Source organism: Neoarthrinium moseri (assembly GCF_022829205.1).
Source record: "Neoarthrinium moseri strain CBS 164.80 chromosome Unknown scaffold4_Wmoseri_CBS_16480, whole genome shotgun sequence".
NCBI classification, from domain to species: Eukaryota; Fungi; Ascomycota; class Sordariomycetes; order Amphisphaeriales; family Apiosporaceae; genus Neoarthrinium; species Neoarthrinium moseri.
The window spans coordinates 1,011,774-1,033,544 of NW_026055118.1; the positions used below are offsets into that span (position 1 = coordinate 1,011,774).

Genomic DNA, 21,771 nt, shown 5'->3' on the forward strand with positions numbered 1-21,771 from the left:
TCCTTTGTGCTCTCTTCCTCCCTGCGTATGACCAAGTGACGAATATCCTTAGCAGGTTATGTCATCGGCATCAAGTGGAGCCTCGAGAAGCTTTGGCTGTCTTGATTGTTTCCCACTCCATCCCTATCGCCGGGAGGATCATAAGAGCGGAAGTCATAAGTGAGACAAGAAATGACTTGGTAATGGCATCGTTCTACACCACCAACGCCTGTGGCAGTACGCCTAGAGGCACAGGTCTCACTAAATCAGTGGCGCCAGACTCCAAAGCCAAAGCAACATCCTCTCCCTGTATGGTGGAAAGGCCTTGCCTAAGAGAACTGTAGAAGACGGCCCGGCTAACAGAAATGAAACCTGCTCCACCAGGGGATTGGTAGGAGCACATCAAAGAAATGCCAATGGCGATATCATCCGTTTCAAGCACCGTTTGTACTGCCAAAATTGGTTGTTGCATTCCAAATCCCAGGCCCAACCCAAAGAAACTTGGAGCCCGATCCACTTTGAATGGCCAGTGCCCACATGAAACGTGGTCATAAATCCCGTTCCCATGGTCACGAAAACCGTGGATGCAATCATCCAATGGACATAGTAACCGTCTTCTGGACCGTAGCGCCCGAAATCATGGTGCCGATGACTATTGCCAACAGCAAGGGAATGATATAGATGCCTGAAAGGACTGCTAATACGCCCTTCACAGCTTTCAACCATAGAGCCAAGGCATATAGAATCGCGATGGAGACACCACCATATTACACATGGCGAAGATGCGCCGAAATGACAAGCTGCGTCACTTCATGATGTGTGGTGGAAGTGTCGCATCCCGTGACGCCAAGTCTGTCCGACGGTAAAGAGGATCTCAAGAATACTAGCCAGAACCAACAGCGTAATGATGCGAGCACTGTTCTGGGGTTGGATTGTACCTCTTACTGCAAAGCTAAGAGAAAACAGATGACAAATGGCAAGAAAAATAGCTGCCTTAAAGTATAAGTAGCACAAGCTGGCGAACAAATAACGTCTTGGATGCTTTCGGATCTGAATAACGGCGAGGACAGCCCCCTAATGGGTAGGCTGCCAAAACGGATGTCAGCAAGTCACAAGCTGTAAATGGTATGCATAGCACTGACTTAACATAGAAAAGCTATCTCCAGGTCACGTCATCCATGAAGGCCCCTCCGATCAGAGGACCTACCAGTTAAATGATCGATCATGAAGTAAGAGGTGCAAGAATGCGACTCGGTGCAAGGAAACCTGACCGGAGCAGTAAAACCAATAGTATCAGGCATTATACCTCTAACCAAAAGAGAAAAGACGTGAACATACGATGGGTATTGCGGGATCGTTGTCCGTTAGTCGTTAAGATTGACTCGGCCGATATGTGTAGGAAACGGGACCGATGTCTGTAACTGTAGATACCTCAGTCACCCAGGCGCGATCACGTCTGATTCTGGCGTACATATAGACAGCAGGATAATACTGTGGTACAAAAAAAGGGCACCATAAATAACAAATAAATTAGAATCCTCCGACGGCAAGCGTCCGTGTTCCGTATTGCTTCCGATTATTCTCGGGCGGATTGATCTGAGCTAATGACTACGTTGAACATGTGTCATGACTGGTCACTCTTCTGACTGTCATTAGATCACGATGCCGAGGTTAGGCGCAGCGGCATCACAAGTAATTATCAGAGAATTAATCAAACGTGTGAACCGATATGAAGGTCTCTTCTAAGCACAAACAGAATCTCTTTTGAGGACGATAATGGAGCATACTCGGCGACTAATGAGGAATCTGATCATGGTCACTTCGTCATTCAGCATGGACACGCCAGGGTTGTAGAAAGATCCGTGACTTCTCTGGCTCCTGAAATATCAAATCTTGATCTTGAAACCATTCAGAACTGTGTGGACCCATTTGGCACCTGAAGTAGGGAGTTGTCTGATACATGAGTTCACGTGTTACTTACGGCATCATATAGCTTGGAGAGAATCTCCCTTGTCCGAGCGAAGAAGGCGAAGGCAAATATGGAAAGGTGCACTCGCTAGGATTGCCCAGACTTCACCCCCCATATTCCACAAATCATGCAGCTCTGGCAAGTTTTTCTGCACAATTTATATCCTCTACAATTGTCATTTCATGCACCCTCGATCCAACAGCTCATCTTTGGCGTGAATTCCAACCTCCGGAGCATTAGTGCTTGCCTCGAGGCACTACTTTTCTCCATCTACCTCGCCTCCATCACGGTAATGACAGACGATTAATGTTGAGCAGAGATGAGAGTGCTTAAGAAGGTTCTGCAAGCTAGTTATGCTGGCACGATACAGATTGCACTCAAGCCTGCAAAACTTCTGAGTAAGACAGACCTTGGTGTACTCCAAGTCCTAGTTATATACCTGGTGTGTCATACTCTGGCGCTATCCTGCCGTACTACTCCTACTAATACCTTCTAGGTGGCCAGTCGAAACAACATTGACAGCGAACCGCGTTCGCTACTCACTGGCTTTGCCAAGCGCCTGACCATATCCATGGGGCTGCACAAGGAGGGAGACTTGCAGGATCTTGTCTTCATTTGCAGTTGAAACCAGGCGTCGATTGTGGTGGAGCGTTTTCACCATGCATAGCCGTTCTGCACAGCTTTGTAGTGTCGCAATTGTAGCTACAATTAGAGCAGATTAATTCAGTGGTCGTGCCTTTTGTGAGATCATCTAGTATTTCGCTTCCAATACACTCATGGCAGCACAGATCACATCAAGCTTTAGAGCTCTTGGCGAGAGGAATAGTAGGTAGGTGTATCATCGTGTTCCCGCATTCTTAAATCCTCGAGGTTCTAGGAAAAAGGATATTGCGACGAATTATCAACCCCAAAAGTCGAATCAGCATGAACCTCGTATCACGTCATGTTACATATTTATACAACTAATGGGATAGATCATCACATAAGACGAGATACCATTGAACCATTAGATTCACTCATTCATCCCCTTTCCAGCCGGCCTCCACGGAGGCCGTTTATCTAAATCAACTGGGGCCCGCGTTCTGCGGACCACGGTCGTCGACACCATCTGGGAAGTCGTCCTCCTCAACGACCCTGACGTGGATCGCGAAGGGGACGGCGGCGGCGCCGGATGCCGCAACAAAGTTTTGAGCCGGGCCATGGCCGCCGCGGGTTTGCTTAAGGCGCCGTCGGCGAACGAGAGCTTCGACAGGCCCTCTTTCACCATGCGCGACCAGTTGCAGAGATACTCGATGTCCTCGGACTGCTGCGAGTTGGCGGCCCGGATCCGGTCGAACGTCTCCCGTGAGATGGAAAAGTCTGTCCCGCTCCCGTCGTTGTTGTCGTCGTCCTCATCACTGGCCGTTGTCCACAGGTACATGAAGATTACCTTGCTGGCGTCGAGGAAATCCTGAGGCTCCTCGAACCTCAGAGGCTGCGTCTTAACCCCCCCTGCCCGCTCCCCAAACCGGTTCAGTGCGGCGTCTAGGATGTCATCCCATATCGCGCGGTAGTGCAGTAGGAGGCTGCTGCTCTCGTCGCCGAATTCGCCCGAGTACATGCTGTCCAACAGAGACGAGATCCGCGACGCCATCTGCACCGAGTCGGCCTTGTAGGCACCGGCGAGGCGGGTACGGCTGAAGTCGACGCACCTGCAACCGTGGCCAGCGTTACCACCCGTGGTTCCGTGGTTAAAGAGGAAGTATGGCCCGTAAGACTCGTCCATGATGTCCTTACCACTACGATCGACGGCGAGTGCCACCTCGTTGAGAACTACGGCGGCTCGGCAGCCCGACTCTTCGGAGGAAGCGGTCAGGCAGAACCAGGACTTGTGCGCCTGGCGGTCCAGCGCCAGTTGCAAAACATCTGCCAGTGTCCTAGACATTGCTTTCAAAGCTGCTGTTGATTGCGAATTGCTCGAGGTAGATTTAAGACGATGAGACTAGGTGAACTTCACGTGGATGGGGAATCTCATTATGTATAGAACATGGATCAAAAAGGGGGGCACAGGTCTCCGGCGCATTGTCTGCTGAGGCACCCATGTCTTTCAACTGGGTAGGGGCTGCGCATGCACTCGAGTCTTACAAGTCGAAGAAAGAATCGTCTTTCGCCAGAGTGGCACTTGGCGTGGGTGAAGAAGGGCCTTGTTCAGAGGAAGTAGCCTCTTTGTCCCTCCACGCACTGCGGGCTGTTTCAGGGAGCGAGTATGGGCATAGGTGTCCTGCGAACGAGTGCTGTTGAGGAATTAGCTAATTACGTATCAGGATGTCAGACGAGGCCCGGCGACCATTACTACAAGCTATCAACTCGTTCACTTGACACAGAGTTCCCGTTGCCCTGATCTGGCTCCTTTCCAACCCATTGACGACTTTGAAATTGAAGTTTGATTGAAGTCAGCTAAATTAGATGTCTTTTCGATGATTGGTTATGTGGCTTATAGCCAAACCGCTGCCTGTTAAATGCAGACTCATACATGACAGCAACAATGCCAGATGGTGATATCCTCCCTGACCGAATCGACCTGCCTTCCCAACGCCACGCAATGCAATGCACCCTTCCGGTATCCGTTGTCCGAAACTTCATCTTCCGCAAACCAAGAACTCGAAAAAGTGAAAAAATCCATGAAGTTATCAAGCTGAGCCGGGACCACCGTTAGCATACAACCCTTGCCACCTCTCCTCCACGCCGCCGATCTTGGATTTGAGACCGGATATCTCCTTCTCTAGCTCATCCACATTCCTCGTCAAGGCACTGACTTCCTCGAATCTTCTGGCACCCTGTGAGCTCGCGATCATTTTTTGCACCAAGTACTTCTGCTCCTCCAGAACAATGAGCCTTTCACGTAGTTCCTTCTCTTCGGTCTCCAACGCAGAAACGACGGTGCTCGTCTCGCTGGTCTGACTTGCTGTCTCGAGATAGCCATCTGTGCTGCCCCGTAATGGGCTTGGTGCGTGTCCGTTTGGCAAGAGCAGCCGTCGAGAGCTGGAGGAAGACGAGCTAGAATGTTTCAGGAGGCGCGGCAGGTTCTTCAGGGGGAGCATATGCATGTGCAAAAACGAGCTAGCTGCCTGGTAAATGGACTTCTGTAGGTGTTGCTGCGTCGGACTGGTCGTTTTCATATCACGAATTCGTTTAGCGGCAATGTCGTACTTGGAGAAGCTGTCCATGAGTCGTTTCCGGAGTTTGGAAGCCTCCTGAATCTGGGCATGGGTCGGCGGATTATGTTCGTCTTGCAACGGAAGTAGTGCTCGTTGGAAGCCGGGCATCAGCTGCTCTATACCACGTTCAAATTGCCGCAAGGTCTCGTAAGCTCGCTGGTCCGGGGGTTTGTGTATGATGCTGTCGACAAAGTCCCGTTTTGCGAATATTGTGAACTTGCAGTCCTGACACATCCGTATATCCACGCTTATCGGTTTGTCGCTGGACTTTTCCGATGAGAGGGCCGTTGAATTTGCGACATTTAGGCCGATCTCAGATGAACATCCTGTCTGGGGGTCCGCACATACCACTCGTCCGCATATTCGGCAGTGATGTCTCCTAAAATTCCACGATCCGAACTCCTGTTTGCAAAAGGGGCATTTGCTCACTTTGGCATCCTCCTCCCACGTAACCACCGACTGCTCGATCAGCTTCCGTTGGTTTCTCTGGCCGGCTAGAGACGTGACTGAGGACAGCAGGCTCCCACCAGCACCCGCACTGCCATTCATTATTTCTTCAGGTGGGTTTGCCAGCAGCTGTGTTAGCTTTGACAGTCTCTTCTCCAGCCGTGATATTTCCAGAGTCTGCCGCTCCACCCTCTTCTTTCTTATTTCCGCAAGGGCGTCAGTCTGGTCCCTCATAAAGCCATTGTGGTCGTTGTAGCCGTCTCTTGACTTGTAACACGTCTCACAAACCCTGTACCAGTAGCCCCTGATAGGCTCGTGAGTAGCTGATCTGGACAGCTTCATCTGATACATGGTGTGTTCCTCACAGAATAGTCGTCCACAGTTCCTACAGTTGATGCTCCCGTTGACCGCGCCCAGTCGCCTTCCACAAGCAGGGTCGGTGCAAAGGTCGTTGACCCCGGACCGCTGCCAGTGTGACTTTGTGATTATGTCGTCGGGGTCGAACGGTGTTTCCAGAAGAGCAGGCGCTTTGGCACTGGGACCATCTTTGGCGGGTACGGGTGGTGTATACGTCTCATTGGACTCAAAGACGTCTAGACCCCGGAGTTTTTGGTTGATCATGGAGAGGGGTTGGAACTTCTTGGCTTTGAGCACCTGCTTGTCGAACCATGTCTTGACCTCGTCTTGCTGGAAGTCCGGGAGCTCCTGGTGGTTGTCATCGATGTGGCGGTTGAGTTGGAGGAGCGTCAACTGTAACAGGGCCTATTGTCAGAGTTTCTCGTCGCAGAATGTGGGCATGCGCACCACGGGGGCAGACATACCATTTCCTCCTCACAGATAGGGCAAACCAGCTTCGAGCTCGCAGCGGCGCCATCGCTGGGGCCGCCGAGGCTGATGTTCGAGGCAAGGTCTTGCGCAAAACCGGGCAGCGGACTGGTCGAGATGGGGGAGCCGGAGGCGGGCGACTGGAGGGTGTCCCCAATCGATCCTCCTACGGACGGGGTGCTATCCGAGGGCGCGTAGGGGCTCGTCGCCCGCTGGACGGCGGGCGAAGCTGCTGCTGCACTCGGCGGGGCCAAGCCTTTCCCGCTGCCTAGGATGCGGCCCCCGCCGAGTTTACGGCTCGACATGGCGGGAGCGTGGGCAGTATGCAGAGGCTAGAGGATGGTCGAGGAAATACAGAGGAGAGCCATCGGAGCAGGATAGGGCGACGGGTCGATCGTGGGGTAGGGCGTGGCGGCGGTCAAGCAAACAGTAACTACTATGCAAGGTGCCGTGCCCAGTTGGCTGGTGAGACCAGAGGTCTGTGTGGCGGTTGAACCTCGTTGGTGGTCGAATTGGAGCCGAGTCGTCGACGCTGGCGGCGCAGACGCAGACGCTGACAGACAGAGGGAGCGGAACCCTGCACACACAGAGGCAAGGCGAGGCTGTAGCTCACGCCGGCCGAGCCCACGAGATAATTTGGGGTGGTATGAATGGCGGCGCAAGGCAACGCAGTGATGCGATGCAGCTTCCTGCAGGATTGCCGTCGAGGTCGTCGTGATGATGGTGGTGGTGGACTCCGGTTGGTTGGAAACCCCCTGTGGTTGGCCTGGCCGCTGGAGCCGTCTCACAACCCCCCCTGGAAGCACCAGCTGGGGCCTGGCCCGCAGGCTGACTTGCAAAGCTCTGGCAGCCTTTTAGTTGGGCTGGGCTTAGCTGGCGCGGGGCGGGTTCCACCCAAGCACCCCTTGATTCCAGGATGGACTTCCCGTCGCACCAGACAGCCAGCCCATTTGCCCAGACGAATCCCACCATCACTATGGCCCATGGGTCCCCGCTAACTTATCTGCTGCTTATCGGCCAACAGCGACAGGGATGGGGGCGGCTTCGGCGGCCGGGATAGGACAGCTTTTTTTCTGTCTGGGGAACGGGCGCCATGAAGCGGTGCCGTCATCAGTTGGCATTTCCTCGGGCTGGGTACCTAAGTTGGCTTTTTTGCTTGGGTGGAAATGGCCTGAATAGCCTCACCAACTGCTCTGCACGAGCTCAAGCAGCCAGACCATCGCACCCGAAGCCGGCCTGGCAATGTCTGCGAACAAGGAGCACGGGTTCCCTGAGGTGCAGGGCGGTGGGAGCTTGATCCTGGCCTGGCAGGTCAAGAACAAGCACGTGCTTGTCGTCGGTGGTGGTGAGGTAGGCGAACCCGTTTGCTCAGAATGAGACTTTCTTTTCTCAGTATAGCACCTCTGTTCCTTGGAAGCTCCCCAGATCTATGAAGCACAAGCGGAACGCACACTACGCTCTCCACCCAACTGATCGACTGTGGTCACGAGGGCTCCCACACATGCAAGTCGCAGCTGGCGTTCGCCTCCTGGAGCAGGTGAACTCTGGGCCGAGAGAGCAGCACGGTTCTCATCACGTTGTACATGTCTCTTTTCATTATACTTGCTGACCTGTGTCTACAGGTAGCAGCAGGCCGCATCCTCAACGTCCTCAACGCCGATGCCCTCGTGACCGTCATCAGCCCATCCTCAGGCCTCAACCCCGAGGTCGCACACCGCATAGCCCAGAACCAAGTCGCGTATATCGACCGAGTCTTCGAACCCTCTGATCTCGAGTCCCTGCCGCATCCATCGGGCGATGCCGAAAAGACGGGCGCCCCCGACATGGTCCTCACCGCCGTCGACGACCCGGCTGCCTCCACCCAGATCTGGAAGCTGTGCAAGAAGCACCGCATCCCGGCCAACATCGCCGACGTGCCCCCGGAGTGCGATTTCTACTTCGGCAGCGTTCACCGCGACGGGCCCCTCCAGATCATGGTGTCAACCAACGGCAAGGGGCCGCGTCTGGCAGCCAGCATTCGCAAGTTCATCGCCGGCGCCCTGCCGCAGGGAGTCGGCAACGCTATCGAGAGGGTTGGTATATTAAGGACCAAGCTTAGAGATGTGGCTCCGAAACAAGAAGAGGGCCCCAAGAGAATGAGGTGGATGATCAAGGTCAGCGACCAGTATACCTGGGACGAGCTTTGCGGCCTGACTGAGGAGGACATGGACAACCTGCTCAAATTCTACAAGGGCAGCAAAGTTCCAGACCTAGATGTACTGAAGGCAATGCGTGGCGGTAGGGGGCCTGAGGATGTCGATATATTTGACGGGTCTTTCGGCTTCAGTCTTGGGCTTTGATTGCATATTGAACGGTGTTTTGGGAAGGTCTTGTTTCATGGTATGTTGGTTCGCTTTCAGGTAAATATAACGAGTTTCGTATGCTTGTAAGCACTGCTAGAGTCTGCAATTCCATGACATCCAGCTCTCGAGGGCTCTGGGGAGTAAATCGCGTACTCCCAACCTATGAGAGACGAGGTTCACCTAGGCGGCTTTTTCACAACTGCTCAGTTCTGGGGTAGAAGGCATCACAACCGCACATAAGCGGAACTAAGTATATTTGATCTTAACAGTGGATGGTCAGTGGATGGTCCTCCGTATATAACCGACAAGAAGGAAGTGATGTGACATTGGCTCAATTGGCCGCACGGTTCGGTATAATGGGACTAGTGGCACGTAAGACCGTCGGGGAGGATGCTACGTGTCGCCATTTTACATTTTCATCACCCAAATCTCCCTTTGTCATGCCCAAATAAATAGATGAAGATTTCTCTCTTCAAAGAGATTTGGCGTAATCAGGGGACGTGGCTGGTTTAGAAATATATATAGTGTAGCAACATGGGAGGCCGTCATTCCTACAGCAGCTAGATTGTACACTCGGCGTTTTCTCAAATAGAGTAGCAGCTGTGCATTGTGCATCACCTAATGGTGATGTTGATTCACAGCCTCTGACCACACATCTGGATGATGCCCCATTCAAGACGAAACGTTAACTCATGAGCATGCCGCGGAACAACCCCGCCATCTGATCCTTCGGCGTCTTGATATTCAACATGCCATGCTTCTGTGGATTGAAGAACTCCAGCCGTGGTTGAATGCCATCGCCCAGGCCAGCCCGCATCCACCGCCGTCGTGGGTACCTGGTCAGCTGTCCGAAATCAGATGGCTGCCGCTCCTCCTCAGCTCCTGCCCTTCTGAGCGGCATTCCTGGGTCCAATGGAACTGGATACACAGAAGCCTCATTCCGCCACCGGAGAATGGCAGGAGCCTGCGATTCGCTGCTTTGACTTGGATGTCGCTTCGTCTCAGTTACCTCGGCCTGCTCATGTTGCTCATCAAATACTGAGGGGGGGCCAGAGCAGTTGTATTGGAACGGCCGCATCCGGCCCACATCTACGCTGAGCACCGGCAATTCAAGCCGAGTGCGCTTCCTCAGCCCTGGGCTCATTGTGGCCAGCGCTCGGGTCTCGCGCACCTCCCACCAGAACCGGTTGTCCTCCGCGAGGTCGAGACGGAGGGCAAGGGAATGCAGCGATCCTGAGTCGGCGAGTGCGGAAAGCGAGCTTAATAGTTCGGGCCAAGCCGTTTCTTGATGTAGGATGGGAGGTGAGCCGATGGTGGTGTGAAGGAGAGTGAATGGGACGCTGAGGGATAGCTCCACGGTGCGCAGGTAAGGCACATAAGCCGTTGGGTGAGTGCAGTGGAAGAGCCTCTGTGATAGGTCAAGGGAGGTGATGATAATGGTTAGAGATGGATATAGCGATTTTATAGCTTCGGTATACCTTCAAACTAGTATCAGCCAATCGCACAGAGACACAGCAATTTAGACACCAGTGCGACTTACATTCGTTTGCATGATACCAGGACAGGCAGAAACAGCGTACCCGTCCGCGTGCCTGATTTCCGAGAGTGGAGCATAGCTTCCTCACATTTCCAGTGCTCGTTCCAAGACGAAGACATTCTCCTTGCCCAGTTGGCATCGTGAACCAGGGATTGAGGACGACTCGTCTGTCGCTTGTGCCACAGTTGGTCGAAGTCACTATTGCGCGTGTCCTCGTCGCCGGGGTTTACAATGCAGTGAGAGTGTGTGATGCAACCATCCTGTTCGAAGATATGCTGGCGGATGCCCGACGCTGCCCAGAATTCTCTGTAGAGGATGTCCCGAATTTCCTGTGGCAGCCTTCCGAAGAAGGTGGACTGCAGCTGAGCTTCCATATCTGGGTGTTTGTGATCAAGCTGAAACTCAAAGTCTATCCACTTAGCGGAAATAGAGTTTTCAACTATAAAGACTGGTTGATAGGACGAAGACACAAGACAAGCGAACAGCTGCGAAAGCTGGACACCCTAGAGGTTGCAGAGTCTGACTCAGATTATATCCCACCGAGTATCTGGGGGCGAAGTCCTAAATCACCCAATAACTCAGCCACCGGTGAGGCACAGCGGCTCCGGCCCGGAACACCATCACGGCATGTTGGTGTCACAGTCAGCGGGGAGTCTGGGGTGATGTGAGCGGCCAGGATATACATCACATGGGCCTCAACAACGCCTCTCGAAAACATGATTGGCGCTAAAGGAAAATGAACGAAAGAACCAAATGCGTGCTTAAAGTTCAATCTGTATGCAGGATCGTGGCCCAGCGGCTCAGCCGATCCCGACCTGGACATGTTTGCCTGTGTGACATGGTTCTTGGCATGCATGGGACGTGGGCAGATGCGTAGTTTGTCGGGTCCGTTGCGCTCAAGCGATGGTGCGGTGGAACATGGATTCTGCAGCCCACCTGTAGTGACACACTTGTGCAACCTATGCGCTGTGAGGAGAATAGATTGCAGACGCGCTTCTGCCTTACAGCTGCTCCGTTGGCAAAAGGACAAATTGAAGAGCACTGTGTGAATTACCGTCCGATGTGATTGAACCATGATCCGCCCCAAATATTGAACCTTGGACGAATGGCTCCACCCGCAATGTGACATTCAGGCGCGGTGTTGGGATATCAGGGTCCTGATAATTTCACTGCTAGAAGCAATGTGATGCCTTCCAGCAGAACCAGGAATTTACATTTGAGAGACACCATGGCTATCTAGTAATCTAATGAGGCCGAATGTCCCTCGACGTCTGAGCCAGCATATGGGTTCTTCTTGCACCAAATCGTCTGATCCTCAGTCCTGAACCCGTACTCCTGCCCATCTTGTTCTGATGTCAGCCACTCGATCCGCTGCACGTTTCCACGCAGAGGCGGCCATGCCCAATAGCGCCACATTGGGCGCCTGACGATCTTGAAGTCGCCACCCTTGACAAGCTGGTTGGGAAGAGATCTGTTCCGCTCAGATAGCTCCGGCGGCAGCTCTACTGTGAACTCCCTTAGGACTTGGAGCATGTCCAAGCGCTTCAGGAGAGCTTTCTCAGGGACCTCTCTCCAGACCCTCCGACTGCAGGTGTCAAATGAAATTCTTAATGTGTGGATACATGTAAGATTATGCAGAACGTTCTGAATAGCCAAGATGCGGCTATTGCTCAAGGTGTGGTCGTCCTTCACGAATGGGCTGTACTCGTAGTAGGACACGTTGATCGTCAGGTCAAGATGCCGGACCTGTGACAGCATCAGCGGAGGACGCAGAACCATAAACAGATGTATGGAGGTCAAGTCGTTTATGTGAAACTTGTGGAATTCCAGAATAGCTGTCTGGACTTCGGGATACCTGAGTTGAGAAGCGGTCTATCAGCTTGAATCGGGGGGCATTGTGCTGAGTATCAACTGCCAAGAATCGCAATGAGAGTCTCTTACATTCTTTTGCACGCGAGCATCATTGACATCCATCCAGTTTCTTCGAACTTGGAAATAGGGCCGCGTCGCTGCAAGTAGCATCTCCAATGCCTGTGATCCCACTCTTCACCAGTGAGCCTTGAAAACCACATCTTCATCCTGTCATTATTAAACCCATCAACTGGTGTTGATCCAAGCAAGCGATCCATCTGCTTCTGGATGAAGTCTGGTTCCTCGTCATTGGCTGTCATAACGCATCGTGCGTGGTACAGTCGCCCATTTTCGTGATATATATGTTGGTCTCGGACTGTTCTGTTCAAGGCATGATCGTAGATGATATTCCGTATTTCACAAGGTATCTTGAACAACTGGCTACCGAGCTGCGCAGAGGTGGCATTTCGCGATCCGTTGTCAGCGTTGCTCTCTCTTGGCTTCTTCTCGCTGTTTTCCATACTAGATATACTTGATCCAGCGGAATGATTGCGCTTCCCAAGCTTCGGGCGGAAGCCGGGCAGTTTTGTGGTGGGCAATCCGAGAGCCATGATGCTTGCGCAAGGGGCTTGACAAGCGCCGACAGAAGGCCCAGCAATCCACCTCGGAAGCACACGCCTTGTAAATCTAAACGTGGTTTGATGATGTACAAGAGAGGACCTAGCGCAGCTTTGCAACTCAAATGGGAGTCATGGACTAGAATTCTGGACAAACGCTGAGTTCCGCAGGAAAAAGGATAAGGATATTGCACGGGGTGCTATGATGGGTCACGTTCTGATGGCTGTGGTGGTCACTGGTCATGCTGAGACACCGCGGCCCATGCAAGCAAATGGAAGTCCGGCCATCCTGTCCCAAAGCAAATTCAAAACGGCACTGCGCAGCCGCCAACACAGCTTGCGTGCTGCATGTAAGATAGGATTCGCCGCCGAGGAATGACTCCATAGTCGAGGCCCGATCATGACTTGATGCGCAGTCGCACAGTGTCAGCTATTGGCGGCCCACCCGCCTTCCCGCGTGGTCGGTACCCAATCAGGGGCCAGAGGAATGATCTCTATAGCTGTGCCCAGGCTCTGAACCAGCTAGCTTGGCCTCCAATGAGGGGATGCTGTGCCACTCGGTTGTCCGCCGGTGATTACAATGTGTCGGTCCGCATTAGGAGAGCCCGCTAGCCGCCGACCAAGCCATCGGTACCCGTGGACCAGTTGAAGCTCTGCCTGGGCTGGGGTCCATGTGCCGCGCCGCACTCCCAGTGGGGTCGAGACTACTTGCTCACCACTCGGGCAAGGACGATAGGCAAGGAATGCAATCCTGTCAGTCTGCTTGGTATGCAACCAGGGGCGCTATGCATCTTGTTCACGTCTATTGCGCGTCAGGTGAGGGGGGTCATTTGTGCTTTCCCTGAAGATTTTTCTTTTCCTTCTCTCAGAAGGGGCGGGTGGTACTTTCTACCAGGCGTGTCCGCTGTCACTTCTGTGCGGCATGTGCGGCATCAATAAGGAACGGGGCGTGATTTCAAACTTCGCAAGTAATGACACTGTTGCAACTTGAAGCGTGGCGTATTTACGGGCAGCCCAAGTGCCAGTAAATTCATTTGATCATCACGAAATGGAATAATTATCCACACACTTCTAATTAGCAGGAGTCAACATGGCATGTACCTACAGCCTCAGGTAGTTCGTGAAACTGCCGGGACAATCGCGAACAGTTGAAAATTCCCACTCAAGTCCAAGTTGGCCTAATTCTGATTATGCCCTGTATTTCCTATACTTAGCGATGAATGTACCCCTGATCTGTACGTATTTAGCCGATCCATTTCGACAGGGCAGCGAATAATCATGGGTCATCTACATTGACGCGCCAGATTTCGCTCAACCCAGACGACGCACATATCGCGTGGAGTTCGCTAGTGTTAGGAATAGCAGAGGGTTTTGGAGAACGAGCCTGCCTTTACGCCAAATTAAGCTTCAACCCAGCGCCCGTGACTACCATTGCGCTCGGGCCCAGATTTGATCTCATCAATGTCAATGATCTATACAAGCCTAACTCGACTAGTGGATCGCGTACGTCTCGACCGGAGACACTTCTTCATATATTTACTGGGCTACGAATGTGCACACCGGCGAAACAAAGCCCATCAACGACAATACTTGCTTTTGAGAACTTCTGTCCCCATTTGCGTATAGAAGTGGCTGATTGGACAGCAGCACTATACTGGCAAAGCGTATGAACTTTATAGCTGGCATCCGAGATCCCCCCCAAATCTTGGTGGCTCTGCCTCTCTGAATATCTTTTAGATAGCTATCGCTAGTCCAACGGATGGATTTCGTAGGTATATACAGTCAGTTATGATCGATGCGGAAAGGTCTTGGGGTTCCTATGATGGGCAGCAACTCAACGCCGACACAGGCGAGGCGTGCAGCTTCAGTGACCCTGTATGGCCACTCGTTGCATCTTACATCTCGCCTTCTCCCAACGAAACCAGTGCTGTCTATGCGCAAAACCTACAGACTCCAACAGGACGTGAGACTCGTGATTGTTGCCCTATTTCTTCAAAGCCCGGTGGACAACGCTCCCGACTTGTGATTGTAAGGCTTTCCTCACGTACACAACGGCCAATCCCAGGACCTACTGAGCTATTGCCAGAGCTTTGCGAGGTTTGCGTGGAGTATATTCCCGATTCAAAGTGCTTCAGGACCCCAGTGCCCGATATTGGTATATCAAAGGGTAATTTTATACTTCATGGCAAGGCCGGTGGAAGTGCTCAAATTTCAGCCGGCGGAGTTGGTAACAGCACAAGAGTAACATCAATGAGTGTCATCTACCACAATTTTACCAACGATGGCATTCATATTCTAAACAGCAATGCCTCGGCTGTTGTGTCTCCGAAGTTTGTCTACCACGCCAATATCACCGAATCGGGGGTATCAAGAAGGCACCCAGGTCAAAAGCGAGCCAGAGGTTTCACTGGGTGGGGTGTGAACAGTGGTAACATTACTACAACCATCACCGATGATTTCGTTCCAGTGCCCCTAACCGCTACTTATATTTTACCGCGGGGATGCCCAGACATTTTTGAACAAGCAAAATCACAAGCCATTCATAAGTGATGCATTTGATCGTTTCCGCCCGATCGCAGCGTCGGATAACCCTAAGGTTCTCAGAAAGCACGTCTTATGGTTCACAGTGGCATGTACCAAGAAAATATTTACTATTGCAAGTTAACAAGCCAGATACCAAATTCATTCAGCTGTGTGGTTCTACGTATACCAGGTAAGGCAGGCCTAGTCGAGTGCCAAATTTCCACTATAGCATGAAGGGTTACCATACGTGATAGCTTTGAGAACAAAATCCGAATTGAAATATTACAATGCCCAATCCTCCAAAGCAGACCTTTCGACAAGCCTCGGTAATAAGAGTTTCCGCAGTCCCTGGCTTGCCGATAAATGGTGAGTGTCCGGCGTCGGCCGCGACTATATTGTTGAGCTTTATCAATTCCACTCTTCTATCAGACAGTGGCGTCTACGCCCCTGCTATTGGGAGCAATTCCCTTCTCTTCGAGTACATGATTCGGCACAATTGCCCCTTCCTCCTTCTTGTCATAGTTCGTGTCTTGCATATGGTACAATCCCAAGTAATAGAATATCGAAATCCCGATAATATAGAACAGAAGCACTCCACCTGCCTCAGCAATGAATGGAACTTTGATAGAGTCTAGCCCAAAGCACAAAGCCTCCCCTGCGCCAAGGACTCCACGGAAGACCCCGACGTAATGTGTTAACTTTCGAGGGTTGTTTGTCAATGCGCCGATCCAATAGTAGACAATGTTGTGCCACAGTTGCTAGTAATATGAAGTCAGCACACGCTAATCAATGCCCATGTGATATGACTTGACTCACGCAAGACACCCATGTCAGCATGAATAACACAAAGATCCATCCAAATCTCGGCTCAGTCCAATCGGTGGGATCAAGCGGGGGACGATTGCGGTCATATCCGCTTACACGTATCTGCGGCAACAAATGTTAGGTGATTTTGTCGGTTTCTCAAGGGACGTTTGCTTTACCATCTCCCACACCCACGCCACTATCATGGGACTCGATACGGCCGTCAGCCCTATCAGTCCGCGCTTCCTCCTACCCCACTCCTTGTGATCAAGTATCCACTGTAGTGCCCAACCTGCTGGAATCTGCAACACAACAGCGATGAAGCTCAGAATTGACCGAGCTCTAAGATTGTTCAGGTGTGCTGGAAGCTATTAATTACTACACTAGCGGTTTGCGATGGATCTGGAGTGTATAATACCGTTGACTGCCCCGCTATACACAAGAAAGCATTCCGATGGGAAGAAAGCCGGAAGCATCATGAGCAGGGTTGGGTCTTTAAATACAGCCAAATTGGATCTGAGCTCTTCCCAAGCACCTCGAGGAGGATTCACCGCAACGACCGAGCCGTCATCCCTCTTGAGCTTGTGCGGCCGTTGAAGTAGGAGGCATAGCAGGCCGCCAATCACCATTATTGCAATGAATGAAATGTAGACAGACCGCGGAACGCCAGAAGTCGTGTTGGAATCACGGTTAACGATGACGGGAATGATTCCACCGATGACAGAGCCCAATGCTTGCAGATTCATCAGCATAGTAGCATAGGCTCCTTTCTCGCTTTCCTCGGGGTAAGCAGTCGCAACGTAACCGGCCGTGATGAAGACGCAACCGGCCCCAATACCAATCAATGGGCCAGAAGCATAAGGATAGTCTCGCTTGCCGGTCTCGTCGTAGTACCAAAGCGACCCAACATACACGGCGTAAGTCTGCACGCCGATGCACATGGTCAGCCCTGGACCAAGCTTATTGAGAATAGAACCACCAAATGATGAAGATAGAAACCACACTGAACAGAGTGTAGCGTTGACAACTTGAACAACTTGTGCGGAGTCCGGTCGGCCGCCACCAGCGCCGAGCAGGTTCAATGCAACATACAGTCCAGCAGAACACCCAAAACCAATGCCACTGATAACATTTTGTGTCCAGGGGCTATGCCAGCGAAACTGCCGTGTAAATTCTTTCATTATGGATCTGAAAAGAATCTTCACTATGTATAGATTCAAGAAGAGAAGAAATACGGGACGCAGTCTACCACGGTATGGATCGAGCCATGATCAGTTTTACCCGTCGTGCAAACGAACCTCGCAGGAAGGTTACATTCGTCAGCTCTTGGCTGGCGATCTTAACGTAGGCGGACTAGTCGCATAGACAGTAAAACTCCGAATTTATACGCACAGTACATTAAAAATCAGGAAAACATTAAGCAGCTTTGGAAACATATTTGCGGCGAAACTCTAGGATGCTCAACTCCGCCATTGACCATGACAGAAGATTTTGGTTATGGCATTCCCTCCCAGACCTTCTCGAGAAAGTCATCGATCCGAGTGAAATCATGGTCGGGGAAAAGTTGGTTCATCTCATCCGACGAGTCCCATGCACCCTTCGAGCTGCTTAATAGGATACCGATGGAAACCGCTTTGAGGAGCTCAGATGCCTGGTCAACAGGCACGGCTGGATGAATGGCCTCTAGCCCCCAAGATGCTTTGAATTTTCCAGCTTCAAGGTCCTCGAGCTTTACCTGATCGACAACGAAAGATCTTCCTGCAAATTATGTGAATAAAGTGTGATGATCATGTCGTCGTAGGCAGCGAGAAATCTTACCTCGAACCCTCTTACCAATCTCAAGGATCTGTGAGGACGTAACTCTATTTCCCCTGATGCCGCCTGTTGTCGGCCACCTGCCATCATAATCAACTGCCCGCGCTATGACTGCTGCAAGGTCCGCCACAGTGGTCAATGTCATAATGGCGCCCTCGTGACCTTCCATGACAATAGCTCGACAGTTTTGGAAGTCAAAGATGCTCTGTAGCGGATCTAGGTATTTCGCTGTCTTGTAGGGGAATGCCAGGTAGTCAAGAAATAATCCAGGCTGAAATAAGGTGTACTCAAGAACCTGGCCAGCAATTAAATTAGACTGGATATTTTGATACTTCACAAGTTTGGTATGATTTTGACCTCTCACCCGTTCGTTTTCGTTGACCTCTTCCAGATACCTTCGAACCTTTTCTTTGCCATGCCACCAATGCATATCCACCGTTCCCTTGCTATAGATCAGGTTAGGTTCAAGCTTTTCCGGCCACGTATATACATATGACACGACTGGTATTACCTTCCATACTCGCTTGGTGCAAAGCGTTTAACACCGGAAATGATTGCGGCGTCAATGAGGTTTTTCTGCGACTCTTGGTCGGGATCAGACAGGATTTGAACGAATGACAGCAGAGTGTGAATTCCTCGGAGAGCTCTGATCAGATTGGGTTTATCATTGTAGTCCACAACCTGCCAAGTGATTTCAGGCGCGATGTCAGATTTCTGAGCCTGGTAGGAGTATTAGCAATAGATTTCTAGGTGGGGCCGACATCTCATTCACACTACGGCTTAATATAGTTATGTCATGCTTTCCTGATGACATGAGAGCGTCAATGACCTCTCTGGAGACAGCTGTATTTTGCATCAGCAGTGTTGATAGCTTCGCATGCGACTCCTAATCAGACGTACGCCCGGAACCACCAGCTACCGCGATCCTGACCATCTCACTTCGTTTTAAGCGAGTTTATTATAACCGGAAATTTCCACAAACCGATTGTTGAGAACGGCGCAAACTGGTGTGGGATTTGTCTTTTGGACGGAGTGCGAGACCGTCCACTTATTATACTTGAGAATCTCCAGGAGAGGGCTGTTGTAAGGACTTCGCCAATAGCGCTATGGAGCGGAGAAACGATAGAAATTGGGGAGTGCATGACTATGTACCGACTACCAGCAAGTGGTAGCTACATAGGTATGTTGTTCGACCGCGGAGATAACTAGTGGGCGGTGTCTCACAGCATTGCATTGGCGCCCACTGTACGACGGCGGCCCGTGAGCCCGTGCGTTGCATTCCTCCGCCGCGGCGGAACAGAGTCGTCAACTTCAGCACTGCAAGATCACACGGTGCTGCCCCTCAGATAACAAGCAGCTTATCTACGACTTTTGGCATATGCCGCCGCATTACCGTTCCCAAGATCGTCTGCTCGCATCTTTGTGGGCCGAATGACTTACTACATCGCGGAAGCGAGAAGGACAGTTCTGGCCTGAGATGTCGGCAGATTCGCGCAGTCCTTCCTGTAGGGCGTCATGCCCGCCAACTGCGCCAAAGAGACGTAAAATCCGCAGAGGAACCCAAAGTTGCTGGGAATGCAAGCGACGTAAGATCCGCTGCACGTTTGCTGCGCCTACAGAAACCGTTTGCGACGGATGCCGAAGTCGGCGGACCAAATGCATCAGCCAGGAGTTCGACAACGAGCCAGGCAGGGGATCTCCGAGTGGACAAGAGCCCCGACATAAAAGGGCCAACCCAACGGGCATGCCCCGCCGAGATTCGCCTGTTCCGAGTGAAAATGCCGATAGAGTAGTAAGAGTCCAATTCTGTTCTCAGTCACATCATTATACTTACCAGTCATCAGCACGACACCAACCTTGAACCGCCATCTTCAGTATTTATCACAACGCGTAACCTAGAGCTGAAAAGCCAGATTACAGGGAGCCTTCACGAACTATCTCGCGCTCTCCTGGCAGTATGGCCCAATCAACACGACCTCAATGTTATCCTTAGCGTTCCCGTCGGCGCTGCCATACTATTTCACGGAGTGGTGTGTCTGTCATATTCTAGATTTTTCTCTGAACAGATAGGATCAAGTCGGTCGATATTTCAGATGCCCGTAAAATCGTCCCACCCAGTTCCCTTAGCAAGAAGGCTCTTGATGCTAGGGGTGCTTCTACAGAGCATGTCGCCCGACTCAGCCTCCAAGCTTGCTGAGATGGGCGTGGACTACAACACTATCATGTCCCGTATGGTCAATACAGCCAGCAGTCTTGTGACAAGCGACGATGACCTTGTCTGCTCGCTCGAGGGCATTGAGTGTATTATGATTGAAAGCATGTATTTGAACAATGCCGGATACTTGCGTCGTGCCTGGCTGACCAACCGGAAAGCCATGAGCCTAGCACAAGTATTGGGTCTACATACGGGCTCGAACTCGCCAAGCATGGCTCTATCAGTAGAAACAAGTCAGCACATTGACCCTGCATATATGTGGTTTCGCATAGTAGTCTCTGATCGATACTTGTCATTGATGCTAGGACTTCCCCAAGGCACTTCAGAGAACATCTTCGCTAGTCCAAAGGCACTTGAAGGCTGTACACCGTTGGAGCGCATGGAGCGTATGGAATCTGTCGCGGCTGGACTCATTCTACAGAGAAACAAGACGGCACTAAACGATATCGAAACGGTGCACAAAATTGACACAACACTCCAAGAGGCTGCTGCCTTGATGCCACCGCAGTGGTGGCTGATGACTTTTCAGCTAACTGCTGCCGCCGGCCAGGATGCCAAAGTATTTGAAGATTCCATTAGACTCACGAATCAGTTTGCTCACTTTCATCTTCTAGTGCAGCTACACCTACCATATATGTTGCGGTCGTCCCCGGCAGACAAGACCTACAATTACAGCAAGATAACAGCCACGAGCGCCAGTCGTGCTATTGTGGAACGCTTCGTGTCCTTTCGGGAGTCAGTGACAGCTAGTGCATATTGCCGTGGCATAGATTTTGTTACTTTCGTCGCCAGCACGACGCTGTGCATCGCGCATATCGAAGCTCGACGTCAGGGCGAGGCGGACCGTGCTGGACGAGCCACGGGATTTCAAGCGATCCAACACCAGCGACTGAGCGACCGTGGACTGCTTGAACGCACACTCGAGATTATGGAGGGAACTGCTGAGACAGGGCACGATGCTGTTGCGCAAAAGATATCAAGCATCCTCCGACCACTTCTTTTCATTGAGATTAACTCGGCTAGAGGCACGACATACCATACCAGCGCCTCGCATGAGTCGGGTGTTTCAGACTCTCAAGGCCCCGGCGGGACTTGTGATGGGTCCAATCTTCTGAGGATCCAGATTCCATACTTTGGCACCATAAAAATCGAGTACCGTCCCAATGTATGGGACAACTTCGGACCTGCCCAAACGGACTCCGAAGAAAGCCATCGGGAGGTGTCAATCTCGCACACAAATGATTGCAACCTGCTCAGTCCCGACGATCCAATGTATCCTCACGGCGCAGGGCAGCAGGACAAGCGAAGCGGGCAAACTTCTTCTGTAAATGGTCCTATTGGCTACGAAATCAGTGCTACGCAACCCCTTAATAGTGACTGGCAGGTGGTACCGTTGCAGCTCGACTCGCAGAACTTAGATGAATCTGTGTTTGCTATAAATGAAGGCCAGGAAACGCATTTGCTTGTGCCTGGTCTGACAGCAGAGGTAGATGACTGGGCCCTGCAGGGTGTAGATATGGCTTTGTTTAGTAGTCTCACACAGGGCTCTACCGAGTCAGCTGACCATCTCACTTAGGTACGTGAAATTTGATCATCTCATCCAGGCAAAAGGACCTACAAAAGGAGAAACATCGAAGAGAAAGAAAACGA

At 51.7% G+C, this 21,771-nt stretch overlaps 9 protein-coding genes across 9 annotated transcripts; 3 read left to right on the plus strand and 6 right to left on the minus strand.

Annotated features, from left to right (window-relative positions):
- Nucleotides 1-2,267: 2,267 nt before the first annotated feature.
- Nucleotides 2,268-2,573, plus strand: JN550_002107 (uncharacterized protein; the record flags this gene model as incomplete). Its single annotated transcript, XM_049313366.1, has 2 exons — nt 2,268-2,390; nt 2,445-2,573. 2 exons carry the CDS (start codon nt 2,268-2,270, stop codon nt 2,571-2,573), a joined length of 252 nt encoding a protein of 83 aa, XP_049176168.1.
- A 387-nt stretch (nt 2,574-2,960) lies between these two features.
- Nucleotides 2,961-3,872, minus strand: JN550_002108 (uncharacterized protein; the record flags this gene model as incomplete). Its single annotated transcript, XM_049313367.1, has 1 exon — nt 2,961-3,872. One exon carries the CDS (start codon nt 3,870-3,872, stop codon nt 2,961-2,963), a length of 912 nt encoding a protein of 303 aa, XP_049176169.1.
- A 745-nt stretch (nt 3,873-4,617) lies between these two features.
- Nucleotides 4,618-6,722, minus strand: JN550_002109 (uncharacterized protein; the record flags this gene model as incomplete). The annotated part of the gene is made up of 2 exons (XM_049313368.1): nt 4,618-6,342; nt 6,414-6,722. The coding sequence occupies 2 exons, from the start codon at nt 6,720-6,722 to the stop codon at nt 4,618-4,620; spliced, it is 2,034 nt and encodes a 677-aa protein (XP_049176170.1).
- Nucleotides 6,723-7,659: 937 nt separating this feature from the next.
- Nucleotides 7,660-8,756, plus strand: JN550_002110 (uncharacterized protein; the record flags this gene model as incomplete). The annotated part of the gene is made up of 2 exons (XM_049313369.1): nt 7,660-7,767; nt 8,040-8,756. The coding sequence occupies 2 exons, from the start codon at nt 7,660-7,662 to the stop codon at nt 8,754-8,756; spliced, it is 825 nt and encodes a 274-aa protein (XP_049176171.1).
- Nucleotides 8,757-9,444: 688 nt separating this feature from the next.
- On the minus strand, nt 9,445-10,670 carry JN550_002111 (uncharacterized protein; the record flags this gene model as incomplete). Its single annotated transcript, XM_049313371.1, has 2 exons — nt 9,445-10,237; nt 10,300-10,670. 2 exons carry the CDS (start codon nt 10,668-10,670, stop codon nt 9,445-9,447), a joined length of 1,164 nt encoding a protein of 387 aa, XP_049176172.1.
- Nucleotides 10,671-11,532: 862 nt separating this feature from the next.
- On the minus strand, nt 11,533-12,758 carry JN550_002112 (uncharacterized protein; the record flags this gene model as incomplete). Its single annotated transcript, XM_049313372.1, has 2 exons — nt 11,533-12,151; nt 12,238-12,758. 2 exons carry the CDS (start codon nt 12,756-12,758, stop codon nt 11,533-11,535), a joined length of 1,140 nt encoding a protein of 379 aa, XP_049176173.1.
- Nucleotides 12,759-15,712: 2,954 nt separating this feature from the next.
- JN550_002113 (uncharacterized protein) lies at nt 15,713-17,272 on the minus strand (the record flags this gene model as incomplete). Its single annotated transcript, XM_049313373.1, has 4 exons — nt 15,713-16,045; nt 16,104-16,214; nt 16,271-16,452; nt 16,510-17,272. 4 exons carry the CDS (start codon nt 17,270-17,272, stop codon nt 15,713-15,715), a joined length of 1,389 nt encoding a protein of 462 aa, XP_049176174.1.
- Nucleotides 17,273-17,586: 314 nt separating this feature from the next.
- On the minus strand, nt 17,587-18,840 carry JN550_002114 (uncharacterized protein; the record flags this gene model as incomplete). The annotated part of the gene is made up of 6 exons (XM_049313374.1): nt 17,587-17,849; nt 17,925-18,201; nt 18,271-18,352; nt 18,418-18,626; nt 18,679-18,749; nt 18,807-18,840. 6 exons carry the CDS (start codon nt 18,838-18,840, stop codon nt 17,587-17,589), a joined length of 936 nt encoding a protein of 311 aa, XP_049176175.1.
- Nucleotides 18,841-20,071: 1,231 nt separating this feature from the next.
- JN550_002115 (uncharacterized protein) lies at nt 20,072-21,697 on the plus strand (the record flags this gene model as incomplete). Its single annotated transcript, XM_049313375.1, has 1 exon — nt 20,072-21,697. One exon carries the CDS (start codon nt 20,072-20,074, stop codon nt 21,695-21,697), a length of 1,626 nt encoding a protein of 541 aa, XP_049176176.1.
- Between the last annotated feature and the right edge of the window lie 74 nt (nt 21,698-21,771).